At 36.2% G+C, this 21,078-nt stretch overlaps 1 protein-coding gene across 2 annotated transcripts in view; it reads left to right on the forward strand.

The window, feature by feature from the left end:
- LOC120524061 (ankyrin repeat domain-containing protein 10-like) overlaps window positions 1–21,078 on the forward strand; it is a 101,159-nt gene that overhangs the window by 59,249 nt on the left and 20,832 nt on the right. For both annotated transcript variants that reach the window (XM_039745903.1, XM_039745902.1), the window contains exon 4: window positions 17,431–17,666. In XM_039745903.1, the coding sequence (XP_039601837.1) occupies window positions 17,431–17,666 (236 nt within the window). The remainder of the gene's footprint in view (window positions 1–17,430; window positions 17,667–21,078) is intronic.

A 21,078-nucleotide genomic window follows, 5' to 3' on the forward strand; every position in this document is an offset into this window, starting at 1 on the left:
TTGGGCTGAATGGCCTGTTCTCGTCTCGAGTGTTCTAATGTTCTAAAGTCCAAAGATATCTCTGCAGCTTACATCTTCATATATTTTCTGTCATACTCCTTATCGGTGACCTATGGGACTTCTTCTGGAGCCGTATTTGACTTAACATTGCCTCCAAACTATGATGTACCAACAGTGGGAAGATGAATGGCTGTTTTTCTTCTGCCATTTTTTCTTGCACCTGAGGTCGACTGTTACTGCATATCTGCTATCAAGGGCTTTGTAACTGTATAATGCTTCCACATCTATGGGAACCGGTTACTTTGTACTAACTCCTCCTCAGATTTCCCCAGGAGTTTTTCCTGCATGTATGCAGTCTCTACAGTTCTTTCATATTTTTCTCCTCTCCAGACATCTTGAATTCTTGGAAATCACTGTAGTCATGAATACCTGAGTGAATCGTTTTTATCTTAGAAGAATTTCTCTTTGTTGTGCCAATAAATATTTCATCAAAGCTTTCAGGTTACTGCCTTTTATTTTATCACCTCATTTTATTTTTGGTTCAGTTGTTGTAATTATGGTGAGAACATTTCTATCATTATGTTAGTCTCACAAAATTGTGTCACAGTTACAACCGTGTGTCCAAGTTTTCTTGTTGCAGCTTTTGAAATTCTTCTGTAGTTAGGACTTCTCACTGTTTTTTATTTTTTTTTTCCTTAGTCTAACTTTTACTTTCATATAACAAATTATGCTTGATTGTTTTTTAATATAAATATATATATATACAGTATATAGTTATCATGCCTATAACAAATGTCTATTTAATGTTTTCTGCAGTGTTAATCTTTTCTATGGTCATATTAAAGCCAGTAGCCCATTTCAAAGTGACAGAAACTGCAGAAGCATCTTAAACTGTAAAAACTACACATGTCAATGTTTTACAGCTACTTAATTCAAATCGACTTGATTTTTTCAAGTAATCCTAGAAAGGGGAGCATTCCAAATAGAAACTGCTGAAACTGCCACAAGTGCTTCTCCGAAAACCTTACAGTTGTGGCATTGAGTGTTCAGTATCGCTTCCTTTCTGCACACAAGGCATACTGTTGAGGTATTTGTTGCGGTGATTGGTTCTAATGCTAATCTAGGAATACAGTTATAGAGTCTTTTAGATATGCATGCTTGGCTTACCCTAATGTACAATTTCTGTATTTGTAAACTAACTGTAGCCATATTGAGATCTTATTTTAACAGATATCCTACAGAACTGTAAGCATGGCTTTAAGAAAAAAATATTTCTGAAGGTGATATGTATGTTAGCTAGATAGGAATTTAGTGAATGTATTTGAATCAGAAATTCTAAGCTGATCATCGCAGGGTATAAAAAAATTAAATGTTTCTAATTTCCCAGCTTTCTTTGCTAATATGCCATGAAGTCTACAACATTACAAATTGTATTTCCTCTTTGACATTTTATTTTTATGCATCTTCACTGACTTGAACTTTTCTCAAACATTTACAGCTTGTGAGCATTGATAGAACAATTTTTACACACTTCATTTAAAATATTGTGATGATAGCAGTAGCACTTGTAGCACTAAGAGGAAGCTGCAGATCTTGTACACCAAATTTAACAAATGTGACTATGTGTATAGTAAAGAGATGTTCGTAAGAGGGGTTAAAAAGCTTACAGCTTAGTGTAAACATATAATATGTATAATGTCATTTACGAGTCTCTTGGGCAAAACTTGGTGCATAGCAAATGAGAAAAGGACTGTCAGGGTGTGCCATGCAGTCATGTAGATCACACATTGTGAGCACAGGTTAAACATTTAAAAAAAAAAAAAACTTCTTTTGTATTGTAGAAAATCAATTGCCTGGACTTAATTTATCTTTTGGAGCATATGGAAATGAAACTGCAGATGTGGCACAGGTGTTTTAATGAAGGTCACTGTCCTTTACCAGGACCTCTAGTAGTCAAAAGAACATCAGTTTTACAATTTAAGTTAATCTGTTGCTTGTGATCCATGATCTTAGATCTTGAGGCATTGACCAAACCTCCTCTTATTTGCTACATGTTATTCTTTCTCTGCTAACTCTTTTGGGGAGATATTTGCCAATGATTTTGTATGACATTGTACATCTTATTTGTGACAGGTACACTAAATAACTGTCTGCCTCTACTAGCATCCTGCCACTATTCACATAGTTACAGAGTGCTGAAACATTTGTATACATCAGTGCTTCATATACATCCAGTATACATACCTAGAGATACATGTTGCTATGTACACACATATATGAGTACGGTACCTTGCAGAAGTATGCAGTTCCCTGATGAATTTTAAAAGTTTTTTGAATGCCTGACCCAATGTTGAAGTTTTGTTCTTTTTGTAATTTTTATTTCATAGTACTGAAACTCAAAAATTGTTTTTGTGGCATTGTTTCATGTTTAAAAAAACAAAACAAGATATACTGTTTTTTTTCTGAACACTCCCAAGTTTACAAAGGTGAAAGAAATCCCTTACATTTGGCCTCCACCAGTAACTTCCATAATTTCTGGTTAAAAAAAATTGACACTTTTAAGAGGTCATTATTTTGGTATTGGATCTGAAGGACTGCTGTAAAAATTACGATTTAATGGATTCCAAAGAAGTCAGAGGTTAAGCAATACAAATTTATAAATGAGAAAAAGGACACAAAATAATATTCTAAGTCCCCGAGGCAACTGTCAGTTTGACTGTGATGAAGAAGAACTTGTTTCTTAGCCTCCCAGATGCTGCCTAGGAATGAGAATCAAAAAGCAAGGAAATCTGTAAGAATAAACACAGTATGACCAACAGTCACTTTGAAGCAGGTGTAGAATTCAGTGGCTGAGAATTGTGTAAAGATGCACCAATCACCCATATCAAGAGCTCTGCGTGGCAGAGAAAACACTAGAGCCATGTAAGAAAATTGCCAAATGACATGCAAGTGACACTGTAAAAAGGTAGAAAAGATTTTGTGGTTGGATAAGACCATAGTAGTCTTTGTTGGCCCAAGTTCAAATTGATATTTTCGGTTCATATGCAACTCTCGGAAGGTGCCATGTAAGTGTACTATGGTGACTGTACTTCTGTTTTTCATCAGAAGACATTGAGCATCTAGCCTCAATAGAAGAAAAATGGACGACAGAAAAGTAAAAGCAGTTACTGTGGCAAAAAAAAGAATCTGATGTTTAGGCAAAAGCTAACCTATCAAAAGGACAATGGTGCCAGACAAAAAACTCAGGAATAGTAAGATGAATATCCTACAGTGGCTCAGTCAGAGCCTTAATCTTTGTCTGAGTGAAAGTGTCTGGCACTATTTATGTAGCTGATGGACAGATATTGCTGTTTGTCATTTAATTAGTTTTTACTTTGTTTTTTGATAGTTTTGTATTTAGTGAGTGGCATAATCTATTCTTGAATCTTGCCTTGAGATTTTGGTGAGGAGCATTGTGTAAGATGAAAGTCCTTTTTATTGTTGTATTTCTGAAGTGGCAATGATAGTTCTAGCCATCTAGATCTGTGAATAGGATCATTTGTGTTGTTTTGTGTGTTGTATTTACACCTTGTGGACGCTAGGGGTCGCTGTTGCCCCTTTGAACCTGTCAGACAGACGTCCCAGACACACGTGTAAACACCAAAAAGATTTTATTAATAATTCTTCAATAAAGTGCCCAAAGCATCGCCTTCTCCACAATTCTTCCACTCAATACAATAAACAATAATCAATTACAATAATCCACAATCCTCCACTCCCAGCAGCTCCGTTCTCTACCACCCAACGCCGGCTCTCTCTGCTGGGGTTTCCCATAGTGCTTTTATACTTTGTGACCCGGAAGTATTTCTTCTCCGGGTCACCATCACATTTTCCTTTATCAAGCGTCCCGGAAGTACTGCTGGCTTCCATCCTCATGACCCCGGGTTGATGTCCTCATAATATCCCTCTGGTTCTTGGTGAACTCCCCCTGGCGGCACCTAACAGGGCTTAGGGTATGGACTCCATGTCCCATGCTGACCTGCGGGAATCTGAGGAGCCATTTCTATACAGGGTAGCTATCATCTAGCTTTCCAGGGGATGTAGTGTCATGAAAAGGCTGTTTTCTTCCATGGAGGGACGTCCCAACCGGACTGAAATGCCGGCCGTTCACCACGGCCTATTTTGGTACCCATTACAGCCTACGTTGAAGATGGTCTCTCTCTGAATTACCTTTCCCAAAATTTCTTCCATTTTTTTTTTTCTTCTCTACAAGGTGGTGTTTTTGTTTTCTTGTCTCCTTAGAGAGTCAAGTCTAGGGCGCTGTCAACAAACCCATTGAGGCATTCCTTGTTTGATTTTGGGCTATACAAGAAATAAATTGTTGTTATTTGAAGTTGTTACTTGAACATTGTGATGCATTAACGTAATCCATATGGCTGTAACAGCTTGAAGCAAATCATTGACCAATATCATTCAAAACATTGTGCAGACCATGGGCATACTCGGTATCCCCATAAGACTTTAAGCTCTTATGGCTGCAAAAGGTGGCTCTTAAAAAATTAAAATGTCAGTATTAAATGCTGTATTCAAATAGCATTTTTTTTTCTAACATAAAACAATGCCATTTGGGAAAAAAGTCCTTTTGAGTTGCATTGCTTTAAAATAAAAATATTGTTGAGAATAAAATGTTTATGTAGTATTTGTTATTTACTAAAATTAAAGAAATGATCAAAGGAACTGAGTAGTTTTGCAAGGAACTAGATGTAAATAGACAAGGTTTACAGATTATGTAGTCATTGCCATAGGGAATTTGAATATGTACAATTTTACACAGTATTAGATGAGAAAAATGCAGAGGCACATTATTTTATTATGCTTTGTTCTGAGTGTATAAATTAAACAAAATGAGTGGTTTTCACTTTTACCTTTTTTTTTTGCCTTGTCCAAGACTTCAGTTTCTTTGCAGGCAAATGTTTGGATCTACATATGATACTGAAAAATTTGTACATTCTAATTTTTATTCCATCTGGGACAACAAGTTAGTTGTTTTAGACCACGTAAGGAGAATATGCCCTATTGTAGTTATTTTTCTGCATTCACAAAAATTAGGGAGAATACCAATGGAAGGGGCAGCTTTAGGTCACAGGTACTTGTTCTGTGTGCAGCCAGTCTTTCTTAACTCAAGCTTGTAAATAACCCTGTGCTTGAAGTAATCTTGAAAGCATTTGCCTAGCTGATAGTGGAAAGTAAGCCACTTTACGCAAAATTTAAGGAAGTGATGGGTCATAGCAACTGTAGTCTGCTGCTTCTATGAAGTGTGCATTATTGTTCACATGTTGCAGACCCTTATAACTGCTTCTTTTCATCTCTTTTATGAATTTGAAATTTTTATTTCATGGAGAAATTATCTCAGTGACAACAGGTGCCGTGCAGGAACAAACACTGGATAGGTTGGCGGTTCATGGCTTGCTAGAAATGCAGGCTCTGATTCTCAGCCAGTTAAGAAATTCATCTTTAAGTTGAAACTGTAGTAGACAGGATATAAACAGGTGAACAATGTATAATTACAATATAAAAACCCTTAACCACATCCAGAAATTTGTGGTATTAAAAATAAGAGAGAGAACTTCAAATTTTACTGTGACCTGACATTTGCGCGATAGACGTGTGCGCCGACAAAATAGCGGCCACTAAAACACGGCGTCAAAATCGCGCCGACATAATCGTGAAAGTTTCATTAAATATGAATTACTAGTTTAAAGCATATATAATAATGTTTATTTTAGAAGTCAATATTATGAGACACGGCACGCAGATAGTCCTTAAGATCACGCCCTGCATATGTAGGAAGAATGTGTACATAATGCGACGACACGCCCCACTCGCAGCCACTCGCGATTTTGTCGTGGCGCATTTGTCGAAAACCAGTTAGCGGGTTTGTCGGCGCTCATTTTTACATAACGGTTTTGTTGGTGATCATATGTCTATCGCCCTTTTGTCGGTAAAACAATTTTGCAAAGTATTTTCACAGATACTGTATTATGTTTGCTTAATTGATGGTGTGTACATCGTTTTACATTCCTGCAAGAAACTGACAGTAACATCACCTTCCAGCCATCCATATTACGTTTTTAACTCTACATACTTTTTAATTTTTTGGCTGTTAACAAGCTGAATATAGGCAGCTCCAATTTTATGAATAAGTTCGTGAATATTTTGTGTTGTGCACAACTTTGATGGAATGGAATCTATAGATTACACTTTTGTTTTTGGTTCAGATGTCCACTGACAGGCATAAGATTTGACAGTGTAGTTGACAGCAAAAACAAAGGTGTCACTAACATGGACTTCAAATGGCTGTCTCTAACAGTTAGTTTTTTTGGGAGGTTAAAGATTCTGTTGTTGGTTTAATTAGAAACATCTGATTTTTTTTTTTTTTGATTTTTTTTTTTACTTTTTTCTATAAAAGAGTGATTGTCATTAATATATTGATGATTTTAATTTTGATATTTAATAACTTAAAAACAGTTTCAAAATGTATTTTAATTTAGATTTTATAATAATGAGTAATAGCTAGGTGCGGAGACAAACCTTTAATCCTAAATATGTTTTTAAAGTCTTAATGGTAGATTATTTAATAATGTAATATACAGTATTCTAGTAGTATAAAACATGAATAGGAATCATTCTTTTTGCTTGGGAGTAACCACAAATTGTGCTCTTATTTATTGATTTACTATCTATCTATTTATTTATTTTCCTGGATAGCCACTCCTGAATGCGTGGATACATGCACTCTTTTACCTGATTGATCCGGAACTGCCATTCTGAATTCGTATATATCTTGCTGCAGCTTAACTCCCAAAGTGTCGACTCAACACATTGGTATTAAATTCTGTAGCAGAAGGTTGTCAGGTTGAATCTCTGCTCTGCCAATCAGACTTTAAGGCCAAACTTAAAGGTACAGTCTAGTCTTTGAATCTCTATGGCAGATTTGGGCTTACTAGAGAAAGAGACGGTTGAAGGCCTTTAAAACAAATTTCCTTTCAGTGACAACTGTTTTATAGACTTGTCTTTATTGCCTGCAACTGCTCTAATCCTTTCTCTGAAGTTCAAAAATATCCAAAAAAGTTGTTTTAAATTGGCAAGTTATATTTGTCTGAAAAAAAAAAAAAAACTGCCATTGAAGGTTTCAAAAAAGCGTGTTGAAAGGTTTAATAGATGAAAGAAAACATCTCACGATTTATGTAACATTATATGTTAAATGTGACTATCACAAATGTTCAGGTAGATTTTTTTTTAATCTTTTGTAATGTTAGTGGTGAACCATTTTGAGAAGCATAGATCTTTTCCATTTTCCTATCAAACTGACGTGAATTAATTTATTTTGCTTACAGCATCTAACCCGTAATTTATTTATTTTTGTTTGTTTTTTTGGTTTTTACCAATACTGCTAGCATTGTTGGTAATCATCTTGCCACATTATCCTTATAACTGTGGTGCACCTTTGCCTGTTTACAAAATAAATTTCATTTATTGAAAACATTCTGAAACAGTGCCGGGTTAATATTTTTGGACACACTATTATAATGTGCGAACATAATCGTAATTGTTTCCAAAGGTATTGTAGGTTTCTGTTCTTAACCATGAATTTTATTGTGTGGGCTTTTATCTTTGTTTTGTAGCTGTTGTGTAGCTTTTTGTTGTTCCTTTTCAGTCTTTCACATTCTTGACCACTTATTCTTAGTCTGCAGTCATTTTCATTCAGGCTTAACCAGGTGTGTCCAACTCCGGTCCTCGTGGGCCACAGTGGCTACAGGTTCTCATTCTAACCATCTTCTTAATTAGTGAGCCATTTTTGCTGCTGATTAACTTGTTTTACCTTTGATTTAACTGATGTGACTCAGACCCCTCAGTTGTTTCTTTTTCCTTAATGAGCAGCCAAACAATAATGCAACACAAAATGAGCCGCCACATGACTAGTTAGCCTGAAAATAAAAAAAAAGGTGAAGGTCTCGGTCATGTTGGTCTGATCAGGTCACCAAAAAATCTTGACGGTGGTCTTAGAAATAAAGAAAATCAACAGTCTGCTGTGACAGAGTGAGAGCAGCAACAAGTCATGATATTCATTAACGTCTTTAATTAACAGCAAGATGTGGCTTCTCTGTAAGCAACTGGTTGGAGTGAAATTGGCTGGAGTTTGATGTTCCAATTTAGCTGGTCATCTCATTTCTGTTTGGGTGCCATTTAATGAAAAAACAAATCAATTCAGAGGACTGAATCCTTAACAACAGGGCTATTAAATGAAGGGAAAAGAAATTAATTAGCAGTGAAAACTGCTGGCTGATTAGGAAAAGGGTTAGATTGAAAACCTGCATCCACTGTGGCCCACCAGGACCGGAGTTGGACACCCCTGCTTTAGATATTATGTTCTTCTAATACCAGATTTCCAATTTAACCTTGAAACTGAAGGATGCATTCCTTATACTGTAATTGTCACCTGTATTTATTGAGATGAGCACATATTGTCATAAGTGGGCAAATGCGTTGCAGGGCCAGCATATTTTCAGTGAGGCAGAGAATGTTCCAAGAACAGTTTGTATGTTAAATAGTATAGACCGGTTCAGATGAATTTGAGTTTTTTCACTATATAATAAGGTGACTAGGGGAAGTGTAGGAAACTATAAAATGCCCAAAGTAGAAATAGTAGTAATAAGTGTATCTATTCTGCCATCTTTTTGTTTCTTTTTTTTTTTCTTTTGTCTAATGTTGCTAGGAATCAGACAGTACCAGCATCAGGCTTGGGACAGTAACCAGGTATGGACAGTACGTTAGTCTTTCATATATCACACTAACACATAGCACAGCCTTTATATTTTTTTGGTAATGTGTACACAATTGGGATTTAGCAGAAAACCATCGTCTATTTGGAAAACCCATGGGAGTACAAGAAGATGATACAAAATCTATGGAAGTTGTGATTCTGCTAAAAGTAAAATCAACGTCCATGGAGTTTTGATTAAGTTCAGTTGCATTAACCTTTACCGTACTGTCCTTTTTCTAAACTAATTATTCATCTGATGGTAATGTTTTCACAATTGAACATGTTTTAGTAGTCCAATCCATTTCTTAAGATTAAAATTTGAACCAACTCACCCCTGCTTAGCCTAATGCTTTCTTCTTTTTTTTTTTTTTTTGGCTTTACTATTTTGTAATTTAAAGCAAATTAAATTTTAATATTACTATTCATTTTCATTTGTCTTTAGGGTTAGTAGCATTGATTAGAGATTATTCTGTATTTTTCAACAATAAAGTGTAAAAGAATTTCAAGCATTGATATTTCAATAACTATACACAATAAGCACATTTTTTAGCCCTGTAAATTAAATATTAAGCAAATGGCTACAGCACCGAAAATAGTTTGGGTGGGTCTTACCATATTTCTCCATTGTCTGAGTTAGCCAACTTTGTTTTCATCATCTGATTAGATGACAAGAAGTCACAATTTTTTATTTGCAGAGTACGTTTTTTATTCACAATTCAAACAGATTATTTGAGTTTTAAGCAATGTTATTGATATATATTTCTCTCAATATAATTTTAGCCATAAAAAGATTTGAGTACTATGGTTTCTCTCTCGCTTTCTCCATTATTTACTTCCCAACAGCTCAAGACTTTCTCTTAGTTCAGCTCCCAAATACAAGCACATTGGACTGCTGGCAAGAAACAGCATGTAAACACCACCGTGGAAGTACTTATGTAGCAATACTGGAATGAAATATGGCAGCATATTTTATACGTGTACAGTTCACATGACAGTACTACCACCATTACTGTTTTCCTGATGTAATAAAAATGTTTTTAAACATTAATTTCAAACTTTAATTATGTAACCAAGCAGTAAATAACAAATATAAATTGCAGTGCTTTGGCATTTAAATGTAAAGCGCATTGTTGCCATTTCATTCACCCAACCTGCCGATGCCTGATATTTTAACAAAAAATAAATATACAGCATATATCAGACCAATTGAATTGTAGTGTTATACTTGCTGTGACATTTAGTAATATATAGGTACTAAAATAAAGCACGTTCAAAATGAAAGTAAATATTATCAATAGCAAGACTTTCACTACAACTGAAACATCATTTTTTAAGTAAGTATTTGCAAATAAAATAAAGTCTGCATCTTGTGGCTAGAAGCAGCTAAACAGAAACATGTGGTGATGTGAATATTCCTTTGCTGTTTTCAAGTCTCTAGTCCAAATGCATCAAATCTGGCAGTTAAGCTGTGTTCCCTACCCCATGCCGCCTTCTTCTAATTACTAGCTGCACACATGTGTTTTCTTGGATTAGTGCTAATACACTACAAGACAGGCACTTCTCTCCACAGTGATGAGAAAATTTTAACGTGCTCCACTGTGTTTGACAGGCTTTTTGTGGCCGTTAGTATGCTTTATAACACAGATTGATTTTGCTTTATGTATTTTGTGGTTAATATTCAGAGATTTATACATCTGCTTCACATACCCCTGAATAATTGTTTTAAACAAGTACTGTAGTTTGAATAAGATGCTATAGAAGAAGTAGTTATAAAAATATAGAAAAATGCCATCCATCCATCCATCCATCCATCCTCTTCCGCTTTTCCGAGGTCGGGTCGTGGGGGTAGCAGCTTGAGCAGAGAGGCCCAGACTTCCCTCTCCCTTTCCACTTCTAGCTCTTCCGGGAGAATCCCAAGGCATTCCCAGGCCAGCTGGGAGACATAGTCCCTCCAGTGTGTCCTGGGTCTTCCCCGGGACCTCCTCCCGGTTGGACGTGCCCGGAACACCTCACCAGGGAGGCGTCCAGGAGGCATCCTGATCAGATGCCCGAGCAATTAATTTTATTGCAACCCATACAAATCAATCAAGTTTTTACAAAAAGAAAAATTGAGCTAAGGACAAATCGATCCCCACCCCAAAATATAGAAAAATGTTAATGCATAATGTCAAAATGCTATCTTTATGCATGGAAGGTGGTTTTGCATAGAAATATAATTTGGAAAAATATGTAAAAAAATAAATACAGGAAACTACCCTTTTTAAAAAAAAAAAAAAATCCATTTTAAGAATTTGATGGCGCCACTGGTCATCTCTTTGAATAAAACAAATCCATATGAGCAATTTGAATATCTTCATATCTAGATGCTGCAGTGCTTCTCTCGTAAAGATCTGGTCCTAAACCTTCAGATTAATCTTTTGGGGTTCTTCTTTTGGATCATGATTCAACAATTCATTAATCTGTAAGTAAACATAATCCATTTGGTAGCCCTTTCTAACTTTATTTGTTTAAGCTGTAGCCTACTGGTCACAGTTTTTCATCAGTTGTTTTGTAGAATATTCATTCTCATGCCTTGCATCATCAGAATGGCATGGGCTTCTCTGTGATTTGCTCCCAGATTTGCATTCTCAGCTGATGTGCCCTTGATAAGAAAATAGGTTGCCTTGTATGATAAAGTCCTCTGAATGGTTCAATCAAACAATACAAAAAGAAAATCTGAAAGAACATTAATTTACAGTTCATTTGGAAAATCTACATCGATCCATTTTCTTACCTACTTATCCAGTTCACGGTCACAAGATGTGGAAGCCTAGGCCAGCAGCGGCGGGCACAAGGCAGGAACCCGCCCTGGGCAAGGACACCAGTCCATCGCAGGGTGAGAGTGAGTAATTCAGAAGTAGTGCATTCATATATGGTCATTTGTTTTTTAGCAAGTAAAGTGTGCCTTATCATAGGCTCCCAAACATTTACTGGTTTTATTTTCTTTACATTTTAAAGACTGTAAAAAAAAAATAAATGAAAAAGAAATATTTTTCTGTCGTCATATTTTAAGCTTCTTTTTCCAGTGTCTTAAATGAGAAATATTTAGTTCATTCAAATTTATGTAGCTAATTGCTTACTTCACTACCATAGTTTAATAGGCACTGCCAAAGTGTATTTTTGTAAACGGGCAAAATTTTTTTTTCTGGTACTCCAATTTAAAACAGTACAAGAAAAAATTAAAATGGTGCATAAACAAAGCTGGCAGTTTTTGTAAAAAAAGAAAAAAGTATGATTTGAATATTTAACATCTATAAACATTTTCTTACTTAGATATGTAGGTAAAGTGTGCCGTTTCTTGTGATTATTTTAAGTTTGTTACCTTTACATTGTATGCATTACCTAAAATATTAAAATCGATCTGTTTTAAAGGGAATACTCAGAAAAAATAGATCTGATTTATAAATGTAGTGCTCAAAACTTACTTGCTGCCTCTTTTCACTGTAATGAAATTGCCAGTGGGCACCCATTGTGGGTCTTTCCAGTCAGTTTGTGCCTGAAACCAAACCAGTTTGTGCCTGCCAAAGGGGGGAATCATTAGGTTGTTCACTGTTGCTGCTTCACTTTTTTCTTTTCTTTTTTTCCATCAGTTTAAAGTTAGAAGAGAGGAGGAGAGAATCAGTCAGTAGTGTTTTGTGACAAAACCGGAATGAATGTTTATATTTTTATGTATTCTGCTATATTAATAAGTTGTGTCATGTCCCAACGTTTTTGATTTTGTTTGTTTTGTTTGGTTGTGTTCTTTTTCTTTTTTTCAGGAGAATCAAAGAAAACAACATTTAAAAATATGTTGGGTTATAAGTAAATGGTGGTCACGGAATGTTATCACTTATACCTTGGCACATCCTGATTCTGTTCAGTATTTGGTCAGTCTTTGTTGAGCTTGAGTATGTCCACATACACGTACAAAACTGGGATAAGTTTGAATAACCCGGTTATGGCAGAAATCTGGTTTCTTTAAAACTCGTTTGCACGTGCAAGTCCACTTACGGAATTCTCTTTTGTCAAAACGCGCTGATATCACAAAATGTGCTGAAAGATTAAATATCACAAGTGTCTGCTGTGAATCAAAAACAAGAATCTGCTGCTGAGCTTGGCACTGTACGTTCAGCTTACCAACATTAATATGGTAATTTCTGAAATATAAAAATAGATCATTTCAACCAGGAGAAGGAATGAGTGAGCAACTTGCCTCAGAAAATGTTTCTTTGGAAACTTACACCGATTTCTAGCAGTGGTTGCTGGATGCAAAGCAAAGGCATCCGCAGGCTAACAGAGTGCAGTGCAGTGGCCATGAGCAGACTAAGAACTCCTTAACTGCAACCCAGCTAAGAGTTTACATGGCCATGTAACCAGACTGTTCATGGAGAAATCGATGTGTGTCAACCCGGTTTTTCAGATACCAGTATCCTGGTTTCTCTTAACTGGAGTAATTGTTTACGTGGCATTTTCAAAACCGTGTGAATAATTGGTTATAAACTACATGTAAACACACTCTTTGACAGTTGGTCTACAGTTACATGAACTAAAATCTATCCCTCAAAGCATTACTGCCCTCTTACTACACACATAGCTACAGGTATAATCCGAGATCTGATTAAGGGTCTGTTTGTGTTTAAATTAATTCTGTGAGTAAACCCCCTGATAATTAGGGCAGTCTGTTTAAACAAAAACTTACTAGGCATTTCCTTTTATAACACTTTGCTTCACTATCTGTTAATATTCACCACACCCTTTAGTTGTTTTGTTTTGTGTTTTGACCTTTTGCTTGTTTTTCAACCATATCCTCATCTGCTCATGTAACTGCTGTTTAAGGTGGTTTGGATTATATGCTATTCTCGTTCAGCTTTTTCCGGTGTTTTAGCAGCTTATGTTGAAATTTAAATACACGTTTCTGGTATTGTCAGTGGTGTGATTTAACCACAAATGGGCGAGTCTGCTATGCTTACCAAAGGTTCCCCTAATTTAGCCATGTATACAGAAAAAAGAGCCCAAAATTCATGATGGGCTGTGCAAATCTTGCAGTGATGTGACAGTTGGATCACTGAAATCATAAGAAGCATCCTTGCCTATTCAAAGGTTTGGATTGCTTTTGTAAAGACTTGGAAGCATATGTGTTCTATAAGTGCACAAGGGAAATATAATACCTTCTAGTTTGTTTTTGTCCTTGACCATGGGGCCTTCTCTTGTCCAGCACTTCTGGTTGTTAAGCAACAGTTACTACAGCAAAACCCCTGTAGCTCATTTCTCACATCAGTAATGTTCTACTTATTACATAAATGCAAGCGTTTGTAATTTAGCTTTTTTTTTTTTTTACCTCACTTACTGCTTATTGTTGAGAGCTCTGATTTCAAGTCTGATTTATCTTGCACTCCCTTGTGCTTCCAGTGCCATCCATGTGCTTGAACGTGTTCCTGTATTCATTTACTATGTTTATATTTTGCCTTCTGTTATTGATTATGCTCAATCAGTGTACATCAATAGCTGTTCCCCCTCTCCAATTACTTATTTCAGTTCACTGACCATTAGTTTAAAGCGGGGACCACACACTCATGCAGTGTCTGCAGTAACTTACCTACACAATTGGACATCTGCAGTTTTGGACTGAAGCAAAGCTGTGGTGCTCTGTTATATTAAATAAAGTATTGATACCTAAGTGTTTCTCAAACCTGAGCAGTATTCAGGTATATGGTCATGTTTAGTGAAGGACATGGCGCTGTATTTGTTTGTTAATTGTGTTTTGTAATCTGTTTATTTTTGTGTATAACTGTATTTTCAGGTACCAGCCCGTCAACATGATTCCTAGTGGTTTGCAGTAGATGTTTATTCATTTCCCACGGTTTTTCTTTATGGAGATTGTGTGTGATTTCTCATTGCAGCTTTTCTGTGAAGATGGACCTTATGATCATTCCTTAGCAGATCAAGCACTACAGCTTCATCCAAAGGGTTACTGATACACCATTTTTAAGACCAGAAAGGTTTTGTTTTTGTCATTTTTAAAATTGATGTGTACATCACTTCCATTCTATGCATTTTTCAAAAGACACAACTTTCTTCGGTTTCATCTCTGATGCATTTCTTTCCTTCATTGACACTTTGTACTGCTTGTTATTCTTTTATTGTGTTTAGCAATGTTATTTTGTCCTACTTTTTAATTCCATATTTGTTGCCATCTTGATCTGAGAATGGATTTTATGTTGATTTTCTTAGGCCTTTTGAGGTTCTTCATGTTGTCTGCTTTTTTAAATTTGGAAATAATTTGTAGAATTGAACTCTCTACCCTCGTCCGAACACTTGTTCTGTGATCTCAAATGCATCCTCCTTGACACAGTGCAGCATATTTACTTATTATTTATAATCTGACTATCTGTTCATTTTCAGTATACATGTTTAAGGTATAGGGATCTTTTTGAGAGAACTTGATATATTCGTTCTCCAGTTGCCACCGAAGACGAAGAACGTTTTTGGCAGAAGTTCGGTGAAGCTTTGATGGATTCCCTTCCACTTCCACAAGGCTTAATCTTTATTTTAAAATAACTGGCCTAATCCGATATTCATTTCTTGGAATTTTTCTTAATCCGTTTCTTCTTCAGACTTGTAGGTGCTGTCACTCATTTTGCCTTTTAAAGCTGTCTCTCTGGTATTGAAGAAACTTTTATGAAAACTGTGTGAGAAGTAGCATTGTCTATGAGAGGGACATGTGGCCAATGAAAGTGGGATATGGAACAAAAAATGATGATTGGTTGGATTTGTGGAGTGTCACAGAGTAAGAGGAAGAAGAATGCTGAAATAAGGATTTAGTGTGGAGCTGTAGAGAAATTGTGAGATTGTGCTGTGGAGAAATAGTCTATTTGGGTGAAAGGCAGACCATTATTGGGGTGAAGAGTTTCAGAAGAGGACGTGTTGCCTGATGATACCAAAACAATGGGCCTCACTCCACAGAATGCAGAGAACTACAGAACCTGGAGAAGATGATCATGGTTACAACCAACTGCATAAATTGACATTAGCATTGGTGATAATCAAAATGACGCATTTCAGATATTTCCACTTAATCTTTCAGAAGATCTTTTAATAGCTCGAAATGTTTTCCTTTAGATGTTTGCATCAGTTTCCACTAGTGGTTCATGTGATGATTGATATCTTTCATTTTCAGTTATCTCTTTACAGTTCTTGCAGCCCTAATATGTTCCATATATAATTTAAAATATGGCCTATTTGTTCATCTGAAGCAAAATAAAGCCATAACCAACAAAGGCTTAATTTAGAAGAGTTGACCATTTCTAAAATTGTTTTCTTTTAAGTGTTGGGAAACCTTTCTCAAGAAACAAGTGTTCATGAACCAAAAAAAAGTATTTTCAACACAGAGTTCTTGATTCATTGCTCCAGAGGCAAACGTGGATTTTACATATGATGAAATGTAATACCAGTGTTCTGCATATGAGAGAGGACCATTTGATGAGAATTTTAACAGCTTGCTTCTCTAAATCTTCTTTGTTTACTTCTTTTACTTGATGAACTTTATTCCTGAATATGGAGTAAAATTGAGCAACCCAAATTGAATGTGCTTTTCAAGAGATATAGAGCTTCTATTGATCTCAGAACACGTATTTATCCTCATTTCATTTGACTTATCTTAAACCTTTCTTCACTGGTTAATCTCATTACCTGTTTCATTCTTGGGAGCTGCTTTCAGAAAAACCTTTCATAAAATATTTTACTGAATTGAACATTCTTAACTATTACTTCATATTTCTTGCCTGTGTTACCTTACCTTGAGCTTGATAAATCTTTTCCGAAGCATCCCTGTCTTCTCCTTCTGCTTTTCATCTTATGAATCATTAATAGTCCAAAAGAAAAATGTTGCCTTTATTCCCCTCAATGGAGAAATTGATTACAGCAGACTTTTCCTGAGATTACTTTTGTAAATTAGTTTTGTCTTTCACATTAACATTTTGCTTCTGCAAAAATCAAACTATGTCAATTGTGGCCTTACTATTGTCTAGGCTTTCTGTCTTATGCAGTTAAATTGCAATCTTTTCACCTGCACTTGAATCCTTAAGTGTGCTCTGCTCAGGTGTAAAAAAGTTGGCTTCTGTGTCTTTTTTTTAATGAAATGTTGCTGTCTTTCAGTGTTTAGAATGGAAGTGTTTCACACATCAAACACAATTTTTTTAGATTCTTGAACCATTTTGACTAGTATTACATTAGAATCAAAGTGAATTTACAGTCTGTGAGGTTTCGAAAGAGTATTGTTTGGCGAAGGCCTAAAATGTTAGAGTGCAGCACACTGGTTTTGGGCACACTCTGCTACTGTTTCAGTATATATTAAATTATTTTCCCTTAGCTATTGTTGAACTGGCAGTTCTCTTGCAGTTTTAAGAAGTTGCAATAATAAGGAAGACCTGTAAGATTTGGTATTGGAGGGTGGGGGTGAGATAAATAAAGGTTTCACATTTCAAACAGAGAGTCACTTTTCATATCACCTTCAGAGTTGATTTTAGTGACAGGAAAAAAAAATGATCTTTACATTGACTGTGATAAGCAGTATTTTTCTCAATGTAATTCAGTGTCTTTTTGTTGTGCAGCTTGAGAAATGCTAGTGGCCTGACAGCAGCTGATCTTGCACATGCCCAAGGCTTCCATGAATGTGCAGAGGTCCTCTCAAATGTGCAGAACCAACTCAATCAGCTCAATGGTTTTATTACAAATGGGGTGTTAAATGGAATCCATTCTGAGTCAAGAACCAATTTCACTGGTGGGCCCAGAAAGCGTTCTCTTGAATATCCCGAGTCTAATCTAGTGAAGAAAGCTAGAACTGATGGTAAGTTCATCTCTTACTTGTTGTATAATGTAGACTTGCATTGTAAAGCTATTGAAATGATGGAGTTGTATATAAATGTTTTATTTCCATGCTATTAAATATCGTGTATTGCTGTTAGACAATTTAGTTTTTAAAACCTTCAACAAGCTGTATACTACTATGTAGTGTCAGCGTTTATGGATAGGTTCAGGGTCCACTTTCAGCTACATTAAGCAATGCACTGAAGCTATTAAAAAGGCAAATAAAGTGTTAGGTTATACGGTATTGTAAAGGATGTTGAATATAAATAAAGGGATTTTATGCTCAGACATTAAATACATTAGTAAAACCATATCTGGAGTATTGTGTGCAGTTGTGGTCACTGTGCAACAAGAAAGACGCAGCAGTGCTTGAAGCCGTGCAGAGAGAGCAACCTATGACAGACTCAGAGAATAAAATTTCTTTAGTTTTGAGCAAAAGGAGATTGAGGGATGGACCTAGTCAATGTCTTTACAGATCCAGCAGAAGACTGCTTTATGCATATAGTTGTGGGAATCTGGCACACAAACTACTGAAACATGGAGTTGGAGCAGAAACCTTGAGAATCTTTCAGGAGTATCGTGATGACCTTGGGACAGCTTAGTTATTAGGTAACAAACAAGCTTGATGGACTAAATGGTCTCCTCACCCCATGTCAAATTTCTTTTATGTATCTACATAATTACAATTGGGCATTCAAATTTAATTGTATAAAGCCCCCTGCTAGCTTCACTCGCCAACCCCCCCACCTGTGCTACATGCCGTTTTGAAGAGGGGGGCTGAACGCATCCCAAGGACATGCGGTCACTCCTCCGAAACCCCTTCTTAAACAGTGATACAATGGGAAACAAATACAGGTGTTTTGGTTTTGTTTTTTGTTTTTTTTTTAACCTCCTCTTTGCTCGATTAGCTGCTGGCTTGCTGTTGACGCCGTGTCACGTGATCTGCATCTCATGCAGCACTTCAAACATTTAAAAGACTGTACAGCAGCTGTCCTTTTATTAATAATAATAATTTTATTTATACAACGCCTTTCCCATCCTCAAGGCACTTCACAGAGTCTTAGACAAAAACAGCAGGGTATGTGTAATATTGGATACAAGTGTTTTCTTGAATAGAACAATGAAACAGATAATAAAGCATTAAACAGAATAAACAACAATAAACCAGAGTAAAATACTAAATTTAATACTAAAAGAAAAACCTAACAAACAACCTAATTTGTGATATAACAGACAAACAAACTATCCTGAGCACCTGGACAGAGAAGTAAACTGAAAGAAAGGGCAGAATGTTAAGTTAAAAGCCTTCCTAAATAGATGAGTTTTAAGTTGTTTTTTAAAAGAATGTATGGAGTCAGCTGATCTAATTAATTTCACGATGTCATTCCAAAGTCTGGGTGCTATGAAGCTGAAGGCCTTGCTGTCACCCATAGAGTGCAGGTTAGTATGAGGCACAGCAAGATTACCAGAATCAGAGGACCTTAGTAGGCGAACAGGATCATAGTGATTTAGAAGGTCCATTTAAAGCTTTGTAGGTTATTAATAGAATTTTATATTCAATCCTGTAAGACACAGGGAGCCAATGAAGGCGAAGCAGGATGGGTGTGATGTGTTCACTGTTGCTGGTTTGAGTAAGGACTCTTGCAGCAGAGTTTTGAATCAACTGGAGCTGTGATATAAGATTACAAGGGGCACCTGCCAGCAGCGAGTTACAATAATCGATGAGGGATGTGATAAAAGCATGGACAAGTTTCTCAGCATTACAGTAGAAAAGGAGAGGAATGAGCGAACACGGGATATGCTATGGAGGTGAAAGTAAGAGTTTCTTAATGTGGTTTATGTGGGCGGAATAAGAAAGGGAGGATTCAAAAATTACACTAAGATTCCTTGCATCAGAACAAGGTCTGATGAGATCACTGCCAAGAGTGACTTGTGTCTCTTCTCCCCCAGACATCGCCGTTTTTGAATTGTTTACAATGTTCTACTTTGTCATCTACTCTTTGTCTCTTGCTGGGCGTGGTTAAATCTCTTGGCACAAAGTCTAGTCTCGTGGGACATGAAAGTGTCTTTTTGAGAAGGTCACGTCTCGTCTCTCTGAAAAGGTCTCAAGGTTTTTTTTAATATAATAGAGAGATTTTGTACCCAAATGTTGTTTTTTATTGGCAAGTTACTTTTAAAGAATTAAGTGGATAACACTGGCAAGATTTATTGGACTAAATGACCTGTTCTTGTTAATGTTCTTAAAAAAAGAAATATTTAGTCTCTGGCAAGTCCCAGACTTTTTTTGCAAATGTCCACTTCAGGAATCATGCAATGAATTTAATCTGCCATGTATGCATTAAATATTCTATATACAGGATCTATGCACAAATGCCTGTAGCAATAACAATATGGTAGAATTTTCACACTGGTATAGCTGCCAAGTTTTGCCATTAGTTTATGTTTTTATTATGAGCATTGTTAATGAGTTATGACCTTTAACTCATGAGAAACAACACAATGCTGGAGTGTTGGGGGTCCACACACATAATACATTTGGTTGAGGTTTTTTACATACCTGTGGCGCAGTGATAGCGCTGTTGCCTCATAGTAAGGAGACCTGGGTTCACTTCCCCGGTCCTCCCTGCATGGAGTTTGCATGTTCTTCCCATGTCTGCGTGGGTTTCTTCCGGGTACTCCGGTTTCCTCCCACAGTCCAAAGATATGTAGGTTAGGTGCATTGGCGATCCTAAATTGTCCCTGCGGTGGGTTGGCGCCTTGCCCGGAATTTGTTCCTGCCTTGTGCCCTGTGCTGGCTGAGATTGGCTCCAGCAGACCCCCTGTGACCCTGTGATAGGATATAGCGGGTTGGATAATGACTGACCGACATGACTGTTAAAGTTAAAATCGTACACGGAGTGTCATTGATTTTATGCAGTTCAGACCTACATTACACTATAAAATATTCACCCTGGCAGTATTAACTAAGTAGTTAGTGTAAAGAAGGATAAGAAAGGAAACAAGAAGTTGTGACACTATGCTATATGTTAAAAATATTTATGCTAATAATATCAATACAGAAGAAAGAGACATGGTCAGAAACATTCTTGATTAAACTAGTAAATGTACTTATTGGAATTAGCTGCAGGCCAGATTACAATGTTTAGAACAACATTGTACTGTATTATATAATCAAAGTAGACATAATTTTCAAATCTTTTAAAGAAAATATTGTAATCAGGAGGAAAACTTTCCAAACATTGATTGGGAAGTCCCTCTTCAAAATACAAAGGAGGAAACTGAAATGGTGTTCATGGCAGATGATTGTTTTCTCACTCAGTTTGTTTTAAGTTCAGCATAAAATGCCTGTCTAGATGTCTCCTAACACAATAATGAAACAGAAATGAATACAC

Source organism: Polypterus senegalus, chromosome 2, assembly GCF_016835505.1.
Source record: "Polypterus senegalus isolate Bchr_013 chromosome 2, ASM1683550v1, whole genome shotgun sequence".
In the NCBI taxonomy this organism is placed as follows: domain Eukaryota; kingdom Metazoa; phylum Chordata; class Cladistia; order Polypteriformes; family Polypteridae; genus Polypterus; species Polypterus senegalus.